Source organism: Artemia sp. Qi Xiang Cuo, unplaced genomic scaffold (genome assembly GCF_049724085.1).
Source record: "Artemia sp. Qi Xiang Cuo unplaced genomic scaffold, ASM4972408v1 HiC_scaffold_2985, whole genome shotgun sequence".
Classification (NCBI taxonomy): domain Eukaryota; kingdom Metazoa; phylum Arthropoda; class Branchiopoda; order Anostraca; family Artemiidae; genus Artemia; species Artemia sp. Qi Xiang Cuo.
Window position 1 is genome coordinate 471,261 of NW_028300380.1, and position 19,471 is coordinate 490,731.

At 34.7% G+C, this 19,471-nt stretch overlaps 1 protein-coding gene and 1 pseudogene across 1 annotated transcript; one reads left to right on the forward strand and one right to left on the reverse strand.

The window, feature by feature from the left end:
- The first annotated feature begins 5,793 nt into the window (after window positions 1–5,793).
- Window positions 5,794–12,051, forward strand: LOC148938746 (uncharacterized). The gene is given in 3 exon segments (XM_089107573.1): window positions 5,794–6,850; window positions 6,853–8,615; window positions 11,941–12,051. Coding segments are annotated over 3 exon segments (2,931 nt in total).
- A 5,342-nt stretch (window positions 12,052–17,393) lies between these two features.
- On the reverse strand, window positions 17,394–18,199 carry LOC148938747 (uncharacterized; annotated as a pseudogene).
- Between the last annotated feature and the right edge of the window lie 1,272 nt (window positions 18,200–19,471).

The window sequence follows — 19,471 nt, forward strand, 5'->3', positions numbered from 1 at the left end:
TATACGGAATAATTACATTTCAACTGAAATGTAAGAAGGAATATTAGAACTTAAAACGAACAGAAATTATAACGTATGTGAGGGGGTTCTCCCCCAAGTCAATACCTCGCTCTTTATGCTACAGTTTTTTTAGTGCTTTCAAAAGAGCTATCTATTCTAATTAAACGGCCTTTGTGATTCAGGGGTTTGGGGCTGTGCCCTCCGCAACCCCCCGCTCTTTACGCTAAAGTTTGACTCCGTCTCACAAAATTAATTTTAAAAACAAAAAAAAACTTAAGCGTAAAGAGCAAAGCGTTGAGGAGGGGACAGCCCCTTTCATATACTGAATAAATACATTTCAACTGAAATGTAAGAAGGATTATTAGAACTTAAAACAAATATAACTGATGATATAAGTGAGGGGGGTCTCCCCCACGTCAAAACCACGCTCTTCAAGCACCAGTTTTTTTTTTTATTGCTTTCAAAATATCTATCTATTCTAATTAAACGGCCTTTTTGATTCAAGGGTTTGTGAATCAAATTGTTTTTTAACATTTAACGTAAAGAGTGTGGTATTGACTAAGAGGAGAACCCCCTCATATACGTAATAACATATACGTAATAAAAAAAAAATACAAAAACAAGTGATACGGCTCAATAGTAATCGAAACTTTTAAAAACGGAATTTTGATGTCAATAAATGTATCAAAAGACTGGGTTTATAATGTTGATTCTAAATATATAAATTTTATTAAGTTTAGTATTAATCATCAAAGGCTACAAACCTGAGAAAATTTACCCGATTTTTTAAAGAGGGGGAAACATCCCCTACAAGTGAAAGAATTTTAATGAAAATCACACCGTCAGATTCAGCGTATCAGAAAACCCTATTACATAGGTTTCAAGCTCATATCTGCAAAAATCTGCAACTTTGTATTTTTTGCCAGAAGAAAAATATACGAATATAGAAGTTAGTTACGTAAGTTAATTTGTAAAGACATCCATTTAGCAAAAGAAAAGTAAAATTTTTATGCAAATAAAAGCTGCATTAACTAAAAAACGATCAGAAATTAAATAAAAAAAACAAGTTTTTTAAACTGAAAGTAAGGAGCGACATTAAAACTTAAAACGAACAGAAATTATTCCGTATATGAAAGGGCTGTCCCCTCCTCAACGCCGCGCTATTTACGATAAGTTTTTAATATTTCAAAAAACTTTATTTTTAAAAAAAATAAAAAACTTTAGATAACCTAGCGAGGTGTGGCGGAGGGGAAACCCCCGGTAATTCAAGGCCACTTTTCTGTGTTGGTTCATTTGTAATGTTGATCCTTAGTTTCAGTTTTAAAAACTTGTTTTTTTTTATTTAATCTATATACTAGAGGCGAAAATGGGGATGATTTTTTGACTAGTTAAATAATTTCTTATACCACACTGTTTTTCCATTTACGAAAAATTAAGCAAGAAAAACGGGTTTTAATTTTTATAAAGCAGTGAATACAATAAAATAAACACTTAATTAAACAAAAATACTACAAATATTTCGGCCCCACGTCCGGGGGCCTTTCTCAACTGAAAAAAAGAAAAGAAAAAAATGAAACAAAATATGTTCTTTTTAAAAAACTTAACTTATATCAAAATAAACAGAAAAAAACACACAAAAAAACAACAAAAGAAAAAATATAAATAAGTAGGAAAAAAAACTCAAATATTAAATAAACACGTCCATTCACTGGCGTATAAACAAAATCGAATGTGTATATTGATTCAAACACGCCTCCTCACAGTATATAAATGGAAATCTATCAAAAAATGAAGAATATACTTATACTTAAACCAAAACAATAACGGTCAGCTAACCCCCAACCCATAACCCATAATTAAATCTCACAAGTTCATCAACCAATGTTTGAATTATAAATTGAACGGATTCGTTTGTTTGCAAGCTTAGCTGCAGTTCGTTTACTTTTTCTGACATTTAACCTATTCTGACTTTTGTTCGCAAGGTCATCTTTCGTTTCAGAACTATTATTAAAATCAGTACTGGTTGAAAATCTTACCTGCTTTTTAATTAAACTATTATAAATTGAATTGATTCTAAAGTACCCTTCATCTCTATTGATACTAATACCCCTATATATTATCTTTTTTATTTCTATAATTTCCCTGAAGCTTTGTAAAAGTCCTACAGACGTATCCACTATTTTTGTTTGATCAAATAAAATACTGTGATTAGGAAAAGTATAAACATGTTCTGCAACAGCTGACTCAAACGTTTCCGGTGTTTTATTTTGTTTTAGAGAGCAATATATGGCATTCTTGTGTTGCTGTAGCCTATTTTCTAGAATCTGTTGTGTTCTTCCCACATAAAATTTATCACAAGAGCATGGAATTTTGTATACTCCCTTTTGCAAATTTCTCGGTACCTTGTCTTTCCCTTTATTTAACAAAGAGCTTATAGTTTGTCCTGATTTAAATGCTGTATTTATATTATGTTTTTTTTAATTCTCTTCTTAATTTTTGTGACAATATTGGGATAAAAGCCAAAGTTATGTGATGTGTTTCTTGATTTGACCCATCTTATTTTTTCATCAGCATTTTTTCATTTTTTCAATTATTTTATACATAATATTTTCCGTAGAGCCATTGCCTACTAGAATATAATTAATAAATATTAGTTTATTGATTATGTATTATGGTGATGCTAATTTTAATACACTCTCAACTAAAGACATAACCACACCCCTTTTTACCTGGATCGGATGATTTGATGCGAAAGACAAGAACCGGTTGTTATTAGTCTTTTTACGGTAAATTGAAAACGCTAGTTCGTTATTATTTCTATGTATCAAAATATCTAGAAACGGTAACTTAGTCTCTGTGTCCTTTTCAATTGTAAAAATTAATTCTCCTCCCAGATTATTTAAATGTCCCAAAAAACGTTCAATTTGTGATTTCCCATAATTCCAAATAACTAAAAAATCATCCATATATCTGCCCCAGAATTTAGGTTTTAAAAAAATGTTTCTATAGATATATTTTCTACATACTCTACATAAATATTTGCTAACAATGGACTTAAAGGCCCTCCCATTGCCAATCCCCTAATTTTATGATAAAAATTATCTCTAAACGTGAAGTAATTAGTATACCTGCTAGTTATTTTAACTAAACTTAATATAGTTTCCAGTTCGATTTCCGAAGATACTTGTTCTATCTCATTTTTATGGCCCTCAAGTGTTTTTGATAAAATACTAAACGATTTATCAAAAGGAATATACTTATACATTGATTTTATATCAAAACTAAACAATCTAGATTCTCCTGATATTTCTTTTATCTTTATCTTTTAAGAATTCCTAGCTTTTTATATACGAATCTTGGAGATATAATAAAGGTTTAAGTGTCATTGCTACCCATTTCTCAATTTTTACCGTTGGTGAATTGGTTTTTTAAACTATAATTCTTAAAGGGATACTTGTTTTATGTATTAATTAAAAAAAACTGTCCGAAAAATAAGTTTTTCAAAGAAAATTAAAGGCCATTTTAAACTTAAGCTCAGGAGATAAAAATACATGTTAAAATTCAAACTCAAAACGACCAAAAATTACTATTAAAGAATAAATGAAACCCGAAACGAACAGAAACTAAATAAACAATCATAGCAAAAAATATACAACAAGTAATAATATAAATGAATAAATAGATCTTAAAGCGATTAATGCTTAGATTGAATATGAAAATCAAGATTAAAACGAAAACAAATATTTTGCTATTAAAGTATAAATGAAACTTAAAACGAACATAAATTAAATAACAATCAATTTGAACAAACATACAATATATATTAATGTAAATGAATAAATAAATCTTAAAACGAGTGAAACTTCAATTGAATATGCGAATCAAGTTTGAATCGAATAAAAATAACTACAAACAAGAGTTTGGGTATCGCCTCACTGCAGAAGCCTAAGACCTGCTGCGTCATTGGCGCTGTACTGAAAACGAATTATATTACAAATGTTTTCTTTTGAACTTAATATTGGAAATAAATTATAAGTTGAATTTTAGCAGGTATTTGTATCTCATGTTTTTAATTTTAAAATGGACTTTAATTTTCTTATAAAAAATTATTTTTAGGACAGTTTTTTTAAATAATTTTTTTTCTTTTTTGATTGCAAAAAGTTTCAAGTTTTTATTGCATGGGGGGGGGGGTGCTTACTGCTTGATTTTTCTTTAATTTGAGAAACGGATATAGAAATTTAAATTTAAATTGAATTAGGCTTTTTTAAAAGTATATACGATTACCTATTTGATAAAAACATTATATATGAACAATAGACAGCTTGCATAACTTGTGGACAGAGATTGAGAACAATGAATGAATTGAGAAAATAGCTCCAATAAGGGTGGTTCGACCATTTCACTTGCTGACACAAAGGGATCACGACTCTTTGGAATTGACCTTAATAGGATCTTGTGTGCCAAAACAGTTTTACAGCTCTCTCAGAGTATGTATTTTAACCTTATAATTGGATAATTATAATAGATTTCCTATGTGTTCTTCCCATACAAAACCCCTTCCCATAAGTTAAAAACCCCCTTTAATAAGTTTTGCCCCAGGGAATAACTTACAACGCCTACCCCCGGGCCCTGGTGGGCTGTGTCGACACCGGAGTTTTTTGTTATCAGAACTTTGACCTATTTAAAAAAAATGTCTATCACAAAATTTGGCCCGGAGGCATTTCGGGCGTGGAAGAGGGGGGGGCGAGTCGCCCTCCCATCTCTTTTGAATATTAAAAACTCATTTTATTAATATTATCGTAAACCCCCATTTCATATTCATATCCATAGAAATCTTGGAAGGATTCTTTTTAATTATTTCAAACTACTTTTTTCCATAATACGTTCCTAAATTTTGATAATTTAGACTTGAGTGCATCCCTATACATATTTCTTACGACTATAATTTTCAAAAACCTTCCTTTTACTAATTACAAAACAATTTTTTCCATTAATTCCAAACACTTTTTTTTTCTTTTTTAAATTCGATGTTTATTTAAAATCATAGATTTATTGTAACTGTTTATCAAGCGATGTAAATTTAATCGACCGTTAAAAAATCGAAGTTTTTTTAATTATTTTAATGTCTAAAAAAAAATCATGTATTTTAATTATAATTTTATTAAAACTACAACTACAGTTTTTTTTTTATTATGAGAAGGGAGAGCACTAATTTTCTTTTTTTTTAATTATTATAAATGATCTTAATTAAAATTATCACCAGTATATCTGAAGAAAGCAAGGTTTAAAGCGAGAAAGGCTGTCATGGACAGAATTTACCAAATTTTGGAATTACTAGTATGTACTTGAATATATATATATATATATATATATATATATATATATATATATATATATATATATATATATATATATATATATATATATATATATATATATACATATATATGGATATATGGATATCACTAGTATGGACAGAATATATATATATATATATATATATATATATATATATATATATATATATATATATATATATATATATATATATATATATCACGAATTAATTAGCGAATTAATTTGACGCTATCCAGAATTAATTATCTAATTTGAAAAATTAAGAGGAACAAGATGTTGAATGACGTCATGACAAGCAAGTCTATTCTGGCTGCAAACCTGGCGTATTTAATGACGTCATCTCATGCACATAAATGACGTCGCCTAATGCTTATAAGCGACGGTTTCTAGTAATTTTTATTATTATTTTATATTCTTCCAAGCAAAATAGATATAATGTCAGCTGAACTTCATAAAGAAATGACAAATTTTCTGAACAAAAAAGATACAAGGCTTTCTGTTGAAGAGAAGAGCACAGTAGTGAAGAAAAGGAATGTCTCTGAATCTACAAGACTTTCCAAATTGGAACCTGAAGTTAAAAAGTTACCTTTGGGAAATGACAATTCAGCTCAGATGGGCAAAAAGACCATCGAATTTCTAAAAAATAAAACGATGGCTAGAAATAAACTGGATTCATTCAAAAAACTCGAAAGTGAGCTTGGACCAATTGCCAACATACTGGAAAAACTGTATAGATCCCCAGAAATAAAGAAAGCAGTAAGAGCACGTTGGGAACTAATGGATTGTATCCGACACACAAACTCACTTACAGAAAAATTGATAAAATACCAAAGCCAAACTGGGAGAATGGATTCAGATGGAATTTTATCTAGCTTTTACTATAAAATGGTCAAAATAAGTTCAACCATGACCAACTTGGAAAAAGAAGTAAAATTGATCCAACAGATAGAGCCCAAATCAACGGAAAACTTATCTCAGACTGAGAAAGTGTGGCTTGTTGCTAGGAAAGAAAGGACGGATGAGAGAAGAAGCAATGAACCTGAGGATCATGGATCTTGTCGCCGAAGACATGATTCACAGCATGGTCAATTTCCTGATGAAAGGTACTACCGAGATAGCAGACAACGCTATACAGATGACAGTGATGAGGCCTACCAGGCAATGGCTGCCCGTCAGACCATCACGCCTCATTCTTTTGTCTCCCCCGCTCATAAAGAGGCTGAATCAAGTTCGAGAACTTCAGCTGAAGATAGTTCCAGGCATGAGACTCGCATGACGACTCCTCACTGTAGAGTTTCTATAAGTCAAACTTTGGCCACTTTAACAGTATCAGGGTCGAGAACTTTGAACTTGCAGCCCCAAGTGCTGCTACTGGACAAAGATTTGATCGAGCATTCACTGCCAGATTTTAATACAGTAAGTGGTTTTCCAGGGCCACTCATAAGGGACGAGGCAATGACACAGAAGCTAATAAGTTTTTGTAAAGATAAGATTTTTATCTGAGCAGAATTAGAGGAGGTCCTATTATGGAGTCAAAGACTCTTTTATGGGATCTCTTACATCTGTTGTTAAAATCAAATAAGCAATACCCAGAAAATTGGAAAATTAGCAGACTTCTGAGCGGTAAAGAGCCTGAAGGTATCTATCCTGAAGAGACTGAAGATAGGAAATCGCTGGATTTCAATTTGTTAAAATATTTTCTCCAAGTGGGGAAGAGAAAAAACGCTCTAGACTACGCTTTTGAATGTTGTTCTTGGGGCGAGGCCTATGAGGTTGCTTTCTCGATGGACGAACAAGCAGTGAAAAAAGTGAGGAGAGCGTACGAATTATCACTGTCTTTGTCTTCCTTTAAGACATTTTCTCAGCTGCATTCTGGACGACAACCGGTTGCATGCTCTATTTTAAGTAATTTTAATTGGAGAAAATACCTGGCTGAGATATTATCTAACCCGTCCAGGACCCCAGGATTAGATAAAGCTGCGATTGTTGCTATGGGTGATCCCTTGAAGCACCGAGGAGACAGTTATGCTGCCCACTTTTGCTTCCTAGTTGCTGGAATGGAGTTTGGAACCCCGCTGATGATGCTCATTGGGGCCACAAGGGAAGAAATGCTCCGCCCATCTAAACTGCTAGAATTTATTCAGATGACAGAAATCTATGAATACGCCATGTCTCTTGCTTTTCATAATTACTCGATTAGATTTCTCCAAGCATACAAGCTCAAATACGCATTGGCTTTGGTCAACCATGGCTTGTACGCTGAGAGCTATAAATACTGTCAGAGTATTTGGAGTTGTTTAAGGACTTCCTATAAACGAGATGATTTCCAGCTTGCAAGGAATGTTTTGGAACTGGGACAAAAACTAATGCTCCTAGATCAAAATAATGAAGACGGCCAAAGAACTGATTGGATTACTGAAGCGTCAGGCATTATTTGGTCTTTCAATGTCAATATAAGCCAATATAAGCCAGAAGCTGAAGAAAAAATGTCAAATCAGATGGAACAATCTCTTTTAGAGCCCATCAAGAGCGAAAGAGTTAATGAAGAGGTTCAGCAAAAGGTTTCCCTTGGAATTGAAACCATGAATAATAATCCTCAAAGTCAACAAGACATTCGCAGCTTGCATGGCCCGGAAGGTGCAGCTACCTTGCCTCAGAAAGTTGTTCATTGCCAAGACCTGGAAGGAGCAGCTTATTCGACTCGTCCTGCTCAGCATTCCGCAAAAGAATTTGAAGCTCTTTCAAGAGCAGAAAAGACCTCATTTAACTCGAGTGCAATTGCTGGACCATCTCTTCAAAGGGGTCCCGCAGTATACGCGAATGAGCACTGCGCAATAGTTTCTAGGTGTGAAACTAGGGCTGTGAAAAATCTTACTGAAGACTTCGCCGCTCATAAAGACGCTGATTCGAAAGCTTCGCCCAGTTCAAATAGTGGCCCAGAAAAAGAGACGGATAAAGCAAACTTTTTCAAAAATATAATACAAAAATTTAATTCAATATTTAAGAACAAAAATGTATACTTACCAGACGATCTTAAACCGAAATACAAATATGATCCAGAAAAGAAAAGGTGGGTAGACGTTGAAAATCCAGACGAGGAGACGAAAGCCCCAGCTCTTCCACCTTGTCAAACTTCTGAAGGTCAACCCATGCCTGCTCAAAAACCTGCACCTGGACGTAGACATCCTTTGATAAATAAGTCAAAGACTATAAAAAGAACTCCTCTAGAGCCAAGGAGTTCAAACCTTACACCTGGAGTAAGTACCCCCAAAGTACCAAAGAAGGATAAACATGAAGGAGGAATTGAATTCACGCCAGAATTGCTCAATTCAATTGAAATTGCTGATTTTCCACGCTAGAATGAAGAAGTGCTAGTTTTGCGTGTGCTAAGAAACATAGAAATGAGAAAATGAATTCGCGCCTGAATATCCTAACCACCCTGGAATAAAATGAGGTTATTTTGGCGTCTGTGAAAGATAAACAGTAAAGAGGAATGGAATTCTTGCCAGAAAAAACACTGTGTGAGTGACGTCACATTTATATGAAGGTGCAAATATTGCACACATTTTTCTGAGGGGCAATCGTATCGTCTTAGTAAATATTACGCATGCAGAATTACAAAATGACAAGTGACTCCGAACGACTAAAGAAAAAGCCTTGGAACAAGAAACAGCAAAAATTACATTGAACTGCAAACGAAAATGATGCACAACAAAATCGGTGGTTAGAAGACAAAGTAAAATTTCATTCGAATGAAAAAATATGTTGGTTTAGCGTTTGTGAGTGAAGAATAAACAGGAAGGGGGAATTGGTTGTAGTATCTATGACACTTGCAAAATTACATAAGATAACCAAAGACGCTGAACATGTAAAGAAAAAGACATGCAACAAGAAACAGCAAAAATCACATTGAGTTGTAAGCGAAAAGCGTGACTTAAAACTAAAGAATAACGCGATGATTATGCTATTGCGTAATTTAGGTATTTCAGAAATTACATTTGCATAAGGTACGTCTTGTTTTAACGTCTCTAAATAATAAATAGGAAGGAATACTGGAATTCACACCAGAATTTATTAATTCGACTTAAATTGTTAATTTTTCACCCTATGAATTGAAATTGAATAATAAAACGTTAATGGATTGCGCAATTTAGATCTTTCAATGGCGATGGAACATTCCTGGTTGTTGTATAGTAACGCAATTAAAGCAGAAATACAACGATTGGAGAAAAGGTTGGAAAGAACTTTTTTTGTCATCTATTAAGTCATGCGAAAATGCACATGGTTTTGAATGACTCCAAACAGTTAAACAAAAGACATGGAAAATGTCTGAGGTAATGATGTACGTAAACAAAGCGAAACTAGATCTGCGGCTATAAGATGTGCGACAACAAGAATAAAAATTAATTTTAAATTAAAATAATCGAAATAGAAATCATCGTATCGAATAAAAGCGACAGTGTTGATCATATAGGATCGTAAATGAAATCTGTGGTTAGAAGAGAAGCAACAGTGAGAATCACTATGATTCCCAAGAGAAAATAAATCCTATAAAATGGTTGATTCGTTCATGCATTAACAAAAAGTGAATTCACGCCAGAATTTCTTAATTCAGTTGAAATTACTGATTTGACACCTCTTGACGTAAAACACTAAGGTGATGATTATGCAACTGCGTAAATAAACCATAAAACATGCGGCAGGCGTATTTGATATACGTGGCTTCGCGGCAGGATTTTGTATATTGATTCTGATTGTCACCCGTCTTCTAACTGAGGCTGTTGTCCCAGTGACTCAGCTGCTTGGTTTACATTATACTCCACTTCTCGCATTTTCATGTCACATTTGGCATAGTTATTTGTGTCTCGTAATGTTTCTTCCAAGAGATCCATTAGGTTACGAGAGACCCCATAATTTAAAGGATGTGCAAGACGTTTTAAACAGCTTTATTGGGCGTAAAAAGTACGTTGGACTATATGAAGGTGATCCAGTTCTGGACATTATATCTTAGAGCATGAAGCTCCCCCCCCCCACGGTCTTCAGGGTACGGGGTATAAGTTTTGCCTTGGGGGCCTAGATGGTTTTTATAGCGGAGGAAAAATATGGTTTGACCTCGGGGATATTGCAACAGAATTTTTTGTTTACACCAAAATGTTCGGAAAAATCAGCTTAATCACACAAAAAAAATCCCCCCCAAACCCCCTCGCATAACTACCCAAAATCTTCCTAGACGAGGTAAAATGAGGAGGGAAATCGGAATTTCTATTTGGAAGTATTTTTGGGTTTAAGTGGTCGCTTTCTATCAAATCAAGCATGAAGAATCCGAATCCGACGTCAGAAGTATAGTTTTCTGTACCACAGTATCAATTTTTACATTCACAGAACGGGGGGGGAGATAAAGTACGCAGATCATTATTTGCTGGATTCCTGCGGCTACGGGATTATTTTTTATAAACTAAAGGACCATATCGCCAAAAATGAGGTTAAAAAGCAGTTTTTTTTATTATTTAACTCATTTCCACCTCTCAGGTGCCTGTAATATGAGGGGTTGCTAAGCATTATATCTTGAAAAACCACTTCTTTAATAGAGATCAAAACTTCAGATCAATCAGTTATAAAAAAAAACGTTTAGAACTCAGGTAAATTAATCACAAGAACATTTTCATTTTAAAGCACAACCTAAAGCTAATTCTTCTTCCTGTTCGTCTTCATTATTGTCCTCATCCTGTCTTGCTGCAGTGTTAGTGCATAACGCCCCTTTACACTCCCCGCAGTGCAAACCGTTCTGACGACAGCTGCATCTGAGTGACTCGCACCCGCTGGTGCACTGGCACTGCACCATCTTCAGTAGGTTCTCCGGTGCTGGAAAATTATTAATTGCTGAAAGCTGATCGGTTTAAAATGTTACTATAATTTTAAAGTTTATTTTCAATACCGAGTACAAAAGAAAATATTTGTTATAAAATTGGTTTTCAGTAAAGCGCCTATGACGCAGTAGGTTTTAGACTTTTACACCGAGAGAAGAACGTCATACCCAAACTCTTGTTTGTAGTGCTTTTTGTCCGTTTCAAGCTTGATTTGCATATTCCATTTAAGTTTCACTCTTTTTAAGATTTATTTATTGATCTATATTAATATATATTGTATGTTTGTTTGAATTGATTGTTTATTTAATTTCTCTTCGTTTTATGTTTAATTTATACTTCAATAGGAAAATATTTTTTTTCGTTTTAAGCTTGATTTTCATATTCAATCTAATCATTACTTGCTTTAATATCTATTTATTCATTTATATTGTTACTTGTTGTATGTTTTTGCTATGATTGTTTATTTAATTTCTGTTCGTTTTGGGTTTCATTTATTCTTTAACAGTAATTTCTGGTCGTGTTGAGTTTTAATTTTAAAATGTAATTTTATAATCTGAGCTTAATTTTAAAATTGCCTATAAATTTATTTTAAAAATATCCATCTGAGGCGCATAGGGCATCGACGAAGCCTCGGTAAACGTCACGCATTGGGGTTGTAGTGATGTTTGAGCACTGCGTAGATCACGATCGTACGTGCATCTGAGCGTGTTTCTAGGTCTTCCCCTCTGTTGACGCCCACGTGACTGCCATGGTTGAGCCTGGTTTAGGATTCTTGATTCCTCCATCCAAAGGACATGGCCAAGATAGCTCCATCACTTCTTCTTAATCACTTCAGTAATAAGCGGCTGGCCAGTTCTTCTGCGAACCTCAATGTTGCTGACTCTATGACGCCAACCGATGCCCATCACGCGTCTCAAGCACATATTTTCGAAAGCTGTGAGCCTTTTCTCTGTCCCAACATCTAGCTTCCAGCATTCACTGGCATAGAATAGCACGGACAAGAAGTTGCTATTAAGAAGTTGCAGCTTTAGTGCAATCGAGCACTTCTTTGATTTCCATACTGGCTTAATTTTGTTGAAAGCAGCGTTTGCCATGCCATTTCTTCTCTTGACCTCATTTTGCACCTCTCCTGTTTAATCAACCCAGCTTCCGAGGTACTTAAATTCATGGACTTGTTCAACTCTACGATTTTTATGCTGTAGCTCAAATGGCGAGCCCGATGTTGCCATTGATTTAGTCTTGTCTATGTTGATGTTTAGACCAACTTTCTCCGCTTTAACACTCACTTTATTAAGGAGCTCCTGGAGTCACTGCTTTGTCATTTCCAGAAGTGCCATATCATGCGCAAAGTCGAGGTCCGAGAGGATTTTATTTACAACTATTATTACGAAGCCGGCCGCGTCTCTCAACATAGGCCATTAAAATTACAAAAAAAGGATGATAAAACGCATCCATGGCGCACTCCTGACATAATTTTGAAGTATCTAGTTGTTCCGTTCTCTGTCTTTATGCAACATTCCGTATTTTCATAAAAGGCCATGATCAAACTTATTATTTTCCTGGGGACACCATAACACTCTAGAATTTAACAGAGTGTGTCATGGTCAACGGATTCGAAGACTTTTTCAAAATCAATGAAGAGCATGTATATTTTTTTGACCACTCATTTGCTTCTTCTATCAGAATCTTGAGCGTGAATATGAAATCTGAACAAGATCTACCTGTCCAAAAGCCATGTTGCTCTTCTCTCAGATACGGATTGAGTGCTTTTTTCAGTCATTCGAGTATTACAAGCACTACAACCTTACTTGGTACTGATATTAGGTTTATACCTCACCAGTTATCGCAGTTGAGAGCATCACCTTTCTTAAATATCCTAACAACTATCCCTCTGGTCCAGTCGCCAGGGACCATTTCGAACTGCCCGACTGTTGTAATCAGCGTTATCCACACTGAGAGGAATTGATCATTTCCGAAGTTATGCAGTCTTCACCAGGTGATCTTCAATTCTTAAGTTTTTTCACTGCAACAAGTATTTCCGCAGATGTTGGAGGATTTTTGTCAATCTTAAGGGTAAGAAAGAGCATAGAAGGGATGCTTTCTCGGTCAGTTGGTCTCGGTCTATTCAAAACCTTTTCGAAGTGGGAAACCCATCTCTCGGCAATTTTCTCAGTTTCGGTGAGAACACTTCCTCTCTCATCTTTGACTTGGTTGAATCTGCTGGTTAGCTTTCCTAGCATCTCATTTGTGAGCCTGTAAACTGATTTGGAGTTTCTTTTTTTAGCTGCTTCCTCTGCTAGTCTATCCTTCTCTTCTGAACATCTCCGCTTGTCAGATTTTGCCGACTTCTTGATTTCTCTGTCCTTCATTCTATATTGGACATTTGTGAAGACCGAAGGTCTGTCGCCGCCAGCAGAGAAAATTTGCTGTCTCAAGTCATTGCGCTCATCAATTAGTTTCCAAGTTTCTTGTGATATCCATCTTTCCTTCGGTTTCTTCTTTATCCTGAGCATATCCCTAGCAACTTGATCGTATGTTGTCTTCATTTCTTGCCATGCTGTTTCAGGACTGTCTGTGCCGTTTTCTATTTCAAGCAGAGCGAATTAGTTCTTCAGCTCCATACAAAATTTTCTTCAGGTTTCTCAGACATGTAACTTATCCACAACATAAAGCTTCGTAGAGTTTGACTTTGCGTTTTTGGGCACTTTCAGCTTAACGTTCAATTTTGATACCATAAGGATGTGGTCCGACTGGGCATCTGCCCCTCTGAAGCCACGTACGTCTAGAAGACTTGTCCGCCATCTCCTTAAGATTAGGAAATGATCTAATTGGTTCTTCGTCCTGCCATCTGGCGAGATCCATGACTGTTTGTGGATGGTTTTATGTTCTAACTGAGTTGTGCTGACCGTAAGATCATTCCTCAGAGAATAATCTACCAGAAGGGCTCCGTTTTCGTTCATTTCACCAAGACCATGTCTCCCTAGGACTTGCGGGCAGTAGTCTCTTTCATCTCCGACCTTTGATTTGAAGTCCCCAACCACACAAAGAAGGTCATTTGTTGGGACTTCTGATGCCAATGATTAAAGAGCTTGGTAGGATGACTCCTTATCAGTATTCTTTTCAAGTTACTATCTCTGTTGTTTGTGTAATACTGTTTTTTCAACTTGCGTATAGCTTGCTTCGATCTAACCATTATCTAATCAAGAATGAGAGAATTTACATCTTTGTCGTTCTTAAGTAGTAATTTAGGCAGAATGTTGTAGTAGCTGCCACTTTTATTGATTTTCAAGCCTTTAGTATAGGCAAGAGGTCGTTCTTTATTATAATTAGAAACAGGAAATTATTTTAGTTATTATGGACTGGAAGTTTGTTCTTTACTGTAATATATCAGTCCTTTATGTAAACTTTACTAACCTATACTATAGCTAAGTGGCCTATTAAATTTAGTATAGACAAGAGGTCGTTCTTTATTATATTTGTTTAAATTCCAAAAGGTTTTTAACCCCATTAATTTTCTTTAAAATGAACCATTGAACAACTCTCTACGATGTTCCAGTCCCAAGCTATCTGTTAAATTACTAACCTATATTATAATTAAGTGGTGTATAAAATTTAGCATAGGCAAAAGGTCGTTCTTTATTATAACTTACTAGGTTGCTAGCTACCGCTGCAACCCGGATATATCCTTTATGTAATACCGCTGTAACCCTGATAACAAACAGTAAAATATTACAAACAGGAAAAAGCCTACGGCTTTTTCTTTTTTGAATTAGTAAGAGACGGACCTCAAACGATCAAGTAGCTAACTAAGTCCAATGCATGCAATAACTTTTTATTCCAATGATCGTCTTTTAATGTAACATATCAGTTACTATGGGAGAGAGATCGTTCTTTACTGTAATGCTGCAACCCGGATTTGTTACTATATACTATATATTACCTATACTATAGTTAAGTGGCCTATAAAATTTAGTATAGGCAAAAGGTCGTTCTTTATTATATTCTAATGGTGTACTTTTTGTTTTGATCTGACTCTTTTTTAAGAACTATGGGTTTTTATATTTCTTAACATTGGACGTGATCGTCTCTTACTAGGTTGCTAGCTACAGCTGCAGCCCGGATTTACGTTAAAAGTTAAAAAAAAATTTGATTCACAAACCCCTGAATCACAAAGGCCGTTTAATTAGAATAGATAGCTCTTTTGAAAGCACTAAAAAAAACTGTAGCGGAAAGAGCGAGGTATTGACTTAGGGGAGAACCCCCTCACATACGTTATAATTTCTGTCCGTTTTAAGTTCTAATATTCCTTCTAACATTTCAGTTGAAAAAACTTGTATTTTTTATTTAATTTCTGATCGTTTTTTAAATAATCCTTGGAAATCCGGTGCCCCCTTCATAGATATGTCTCTTACCCCAAAGAAACATCCTCCACGGAACTATTCCCCAGAGTAACCCCTCCTCTAGACCCCCGCCCCTCCAGAAAAAATCCTTCCTGAAAATGGTTGTATACTCTCCAATAACCAATAAATAATGCTGGCAAGTCCGGCGCCCCCTTCATGGCAATTTCCCTGCCCCCATGAAAAATTCCTTCATGAACAGATCCTCCAACAGAACCACCGACCCACCCTTCCCTCACTACCAGAAAAAAACCTCCTGAAAACTTCTGTATACTTCCCAATAACCAATACTATATGTTAACATTGGGTAAAGTTCATAACTTTTAGCCCTCCCTCTGGGAACTTCGGGGGATTAAGTCATCCTAAAAGACATATTTATCATATTTTCGACCATGATGAACAAAATGGCTATCTCAAAATTTTGATCAGGTGACTTTGGGAAAAAATAAGCGTGGGAGGGGGCCTAGTTGCCCTCCATTTTTTGTTCACTTAAAAAGAGCACTAGAACTTTTAATTTCCGTCCCATTGAGCCCTCCCACGATATTCTAGGACAACTGGGTCGATACCACTGGGACCACTGGGTCGAGGGGTGACCCTGGGAAAAAAAACAAAAACAAACAAACAAACAAATAAACACGCATCCGTGATCTTTCTTCTGGCAAAAAATGTAAAATTCCACATTTTTGTAGATAGGATCTTGAACCCTCTACAGTAGGGTTCTCTGATACGCTGAATATGATGGTGTGATTTTCATTAAGGTTCTATAACTTTTAGGGGGTCTTTCCCCCTTTTTTTGAAAATCAGCCAAATTTTCTCAGGCGCGTAACTTTTGATGGAGAGCACTAAACTGGATGAAATTTATATATTTGAAATCAGCATTGAAATCTGATTCTTTTGATATATCTATTGATATCAAAAACCCGTTTTCTAGAGTTTCGATTACCATTGAGCCGGGTCGCTCCTTACTTACAGTTCGTTACCACGAACTGTTTGACTTGAAAGCTGCGAACTTACACCTTATAAGTTCTCCGATAGCGCCGCTTATAGCACTAAAGATTGTGCCATCAAGGCCTGCGCCACAGAAATGGGGAGTGAAGTAAATTTATGACCGAGCCACCCTCAATTATTGAGAGAAAATAAAATGTGTATCCATATATATGTAAACTCTTTTCCACGAGCTATCTGGAGATCAGATTCCCTGGGAACGTACCTTGGAGATATGCGAACTAATTACCTGTCGTTAGACTAGATACAGACATATAAAATGAAATAAACACAGGTAAAAAGCAATAGATTTATTGAGACTTACATATTTAGGTGAACAGCAGTTAGTCACTTCAAATGACAACAACGGTGACTGAGATAACAACAATGATAACAAAAAACACTTTTCTTCACTATACATTCTAAATCCTGATCATGTGTCGTGGGAGCTACCCCACGATTGGCCTAAGTCCTCAGGCAGGCCAAACCCTCTGTCCAATAATCTGTCTTAATTATTTCTGATGATTCAGACGTTCACACGGCTCTTATAATTTTAACTTCCTTAGAAATATTGTGTGTAGCATCTTTTTTATTGCCCACTATCTTAGCGAAATCCAAATCTGAATAGCGCCACTCTTTGTCTGAGGCTAACTGCAATTTTTCTCTTTGCTGATTAAGGATTTTTCTTTCTTTTTGCGACTAGATTTAAACTTAATTTGAGGAAGTCGGAATTATCTTTAGAAAGAAGGAACTTTATTTTATATTTTAAATATATCGCATCCATATTTCATGGATGATAAAGCCTGTTTATTAAAGGTAGAAAGAATTCGAGACATAGTAGCTTAAGCCCCTGGTACTTTGGAGAAATAGTGAGACTTTGTAGAACGGATTCAACCTCATGTACTTTAAACGTTTTCATATCTATCATTCCTACAATTTCCAAAGCCGCAACTGATCTTTTTTCAGAGTCTTTGGATAGCCAACTGTAAAGTGTCTTTAAAAAACATTGATATCTAGAAAATTGACTGTTTTTCAACGCAGCACAGCAACATTTAGCTAATTCTAAAAAATCATGAGCATTAAAATTGGTAACAAATTGGGGAACGTCTTTTCCTTCCGCAATCATGAGAGTCATCTCTCGTATAACAAACATTTTTTCAATTTGGTTTCCATAAGTGAAAAAAACACTTTCAAGAATTGTTAAATCTTGCTTCACACGATAACTTTGGAGCAAATATTGAGCAATTTCCTCTTTAATAGCAAGAAAGTTGTACTTTTCTACAATGTATGTAAATGCATCTCTGTTTGTTGTTTCGAAAAAGAAGCCTTGTTCCAGAAACCTGTTTTGAAACCTTCTTTATAGTAATCCATAATACTTTTCATAGTTTCAAAGTTCAAATCATGGGCCAGCACAAGATTGGTTCGTTTTTCAAGCATGTCCGTTTCTAGCATAGCCTTGAAGACATCACTAACAGCTGTTAAAAGTGATTTCTCGACTTCAATGTCACCATTATCACATTTAATAGTAATCACAGGGCTTTCTTCCATACTGAAATTGGTCAAAATTTGTGTAAGGCCAGAAATTTGACTCATTTCTGAAACCGAATTTGTCTTATTCTCTTTGTCTTGTGGTTGTGTTTCTTTATGTTTGAAGACTTTCTTTTCTTTTCTTTCTTTATTTATTTCTTTCTTTCCTTTTAATTTTTTATTACTTAAATCGAAGAATTTTCGTAGAGCGTTCAATAATGATATAGTCATATTAAATTGAAACTTCACCTTAGATAAAGGATGTTTAGTTCTCCTATCAAGTAACAAAAACCAAACAAAAAATCAAATTAGTTTAGAATTTTCAGGAATTTTTCTAGTTTTAAATTAAAAGATTAAAAATATTGCTCAGATACCATAAATATTTTTGCAGTTTATAACTTTAGCAATTCTGAACTGAAATCTAAAAAAAAAATATTTTTTTCAGTTTTTACGTTACGTCACTCGTTACGTCATATATGGTTAATAGTACATAATTGGTGTTAGATATTACGTCATGTCACTTAATACGTCATAAATGGTTATTAGTAGACAATCGATAGAATATTTGTTCTTTATTAAAAGAAAGGGACAATAAATACCTATCCATGATCTTTCTTCTGACAAAAAATATAAAATTCCACGTTTTTGCAGAAAGAAGCTTGAAACCTCTGCAGTAAGGATCTCTGATACGCTGAACCTGACGGTGTGATTTTCATTAAGATTCTATGACTTTTAGGGGTTTTTCCCTTTTTTCAAAAATGGGACAAATTTTTTCTGGCTCGTAACTTTTGATGGGTATAACTAAACTGGATGAAACTTACATATTTGAAATCAACATAAAACCCAATTCTTTTGATGCATCTATTGGTATCAAAACTCCGTTTTTTACAGTTTCGGTTACTATTGAGACGGGTTGCTCTTACTATACAGTTCGTTACCATGAACTATTTGAAAAAAAAAGAGAAAAAAAGATGCCGTTTGGGCAGAATGATGCAGTAGCTGCCACTTTTCTTGATTTTCAATCCAATATATTTCCCTTACTGTTAAAGCCAAATGACAAAAAGTTTCCTATACAGGGGTTTTGTATTTTAGGAGTTATGGGTTATTATATTTCTTAACATTGTACATCATCGTCTCTTACTAGGTTGCTAGCTACTGCTACAATTCAGATTAAAATATTTTATGTAAATATAAAAAAAATCGTTTCGACAAACACCTTTTATGCTATATCAGTCCTTTATGTAATCCTTTATGTAAACCCATGGTATACAGTTCGTTACCATGAACTGTTTGATAAATTATTACTAATTAAAGTAAATCAATAAACTCATTTAAGAA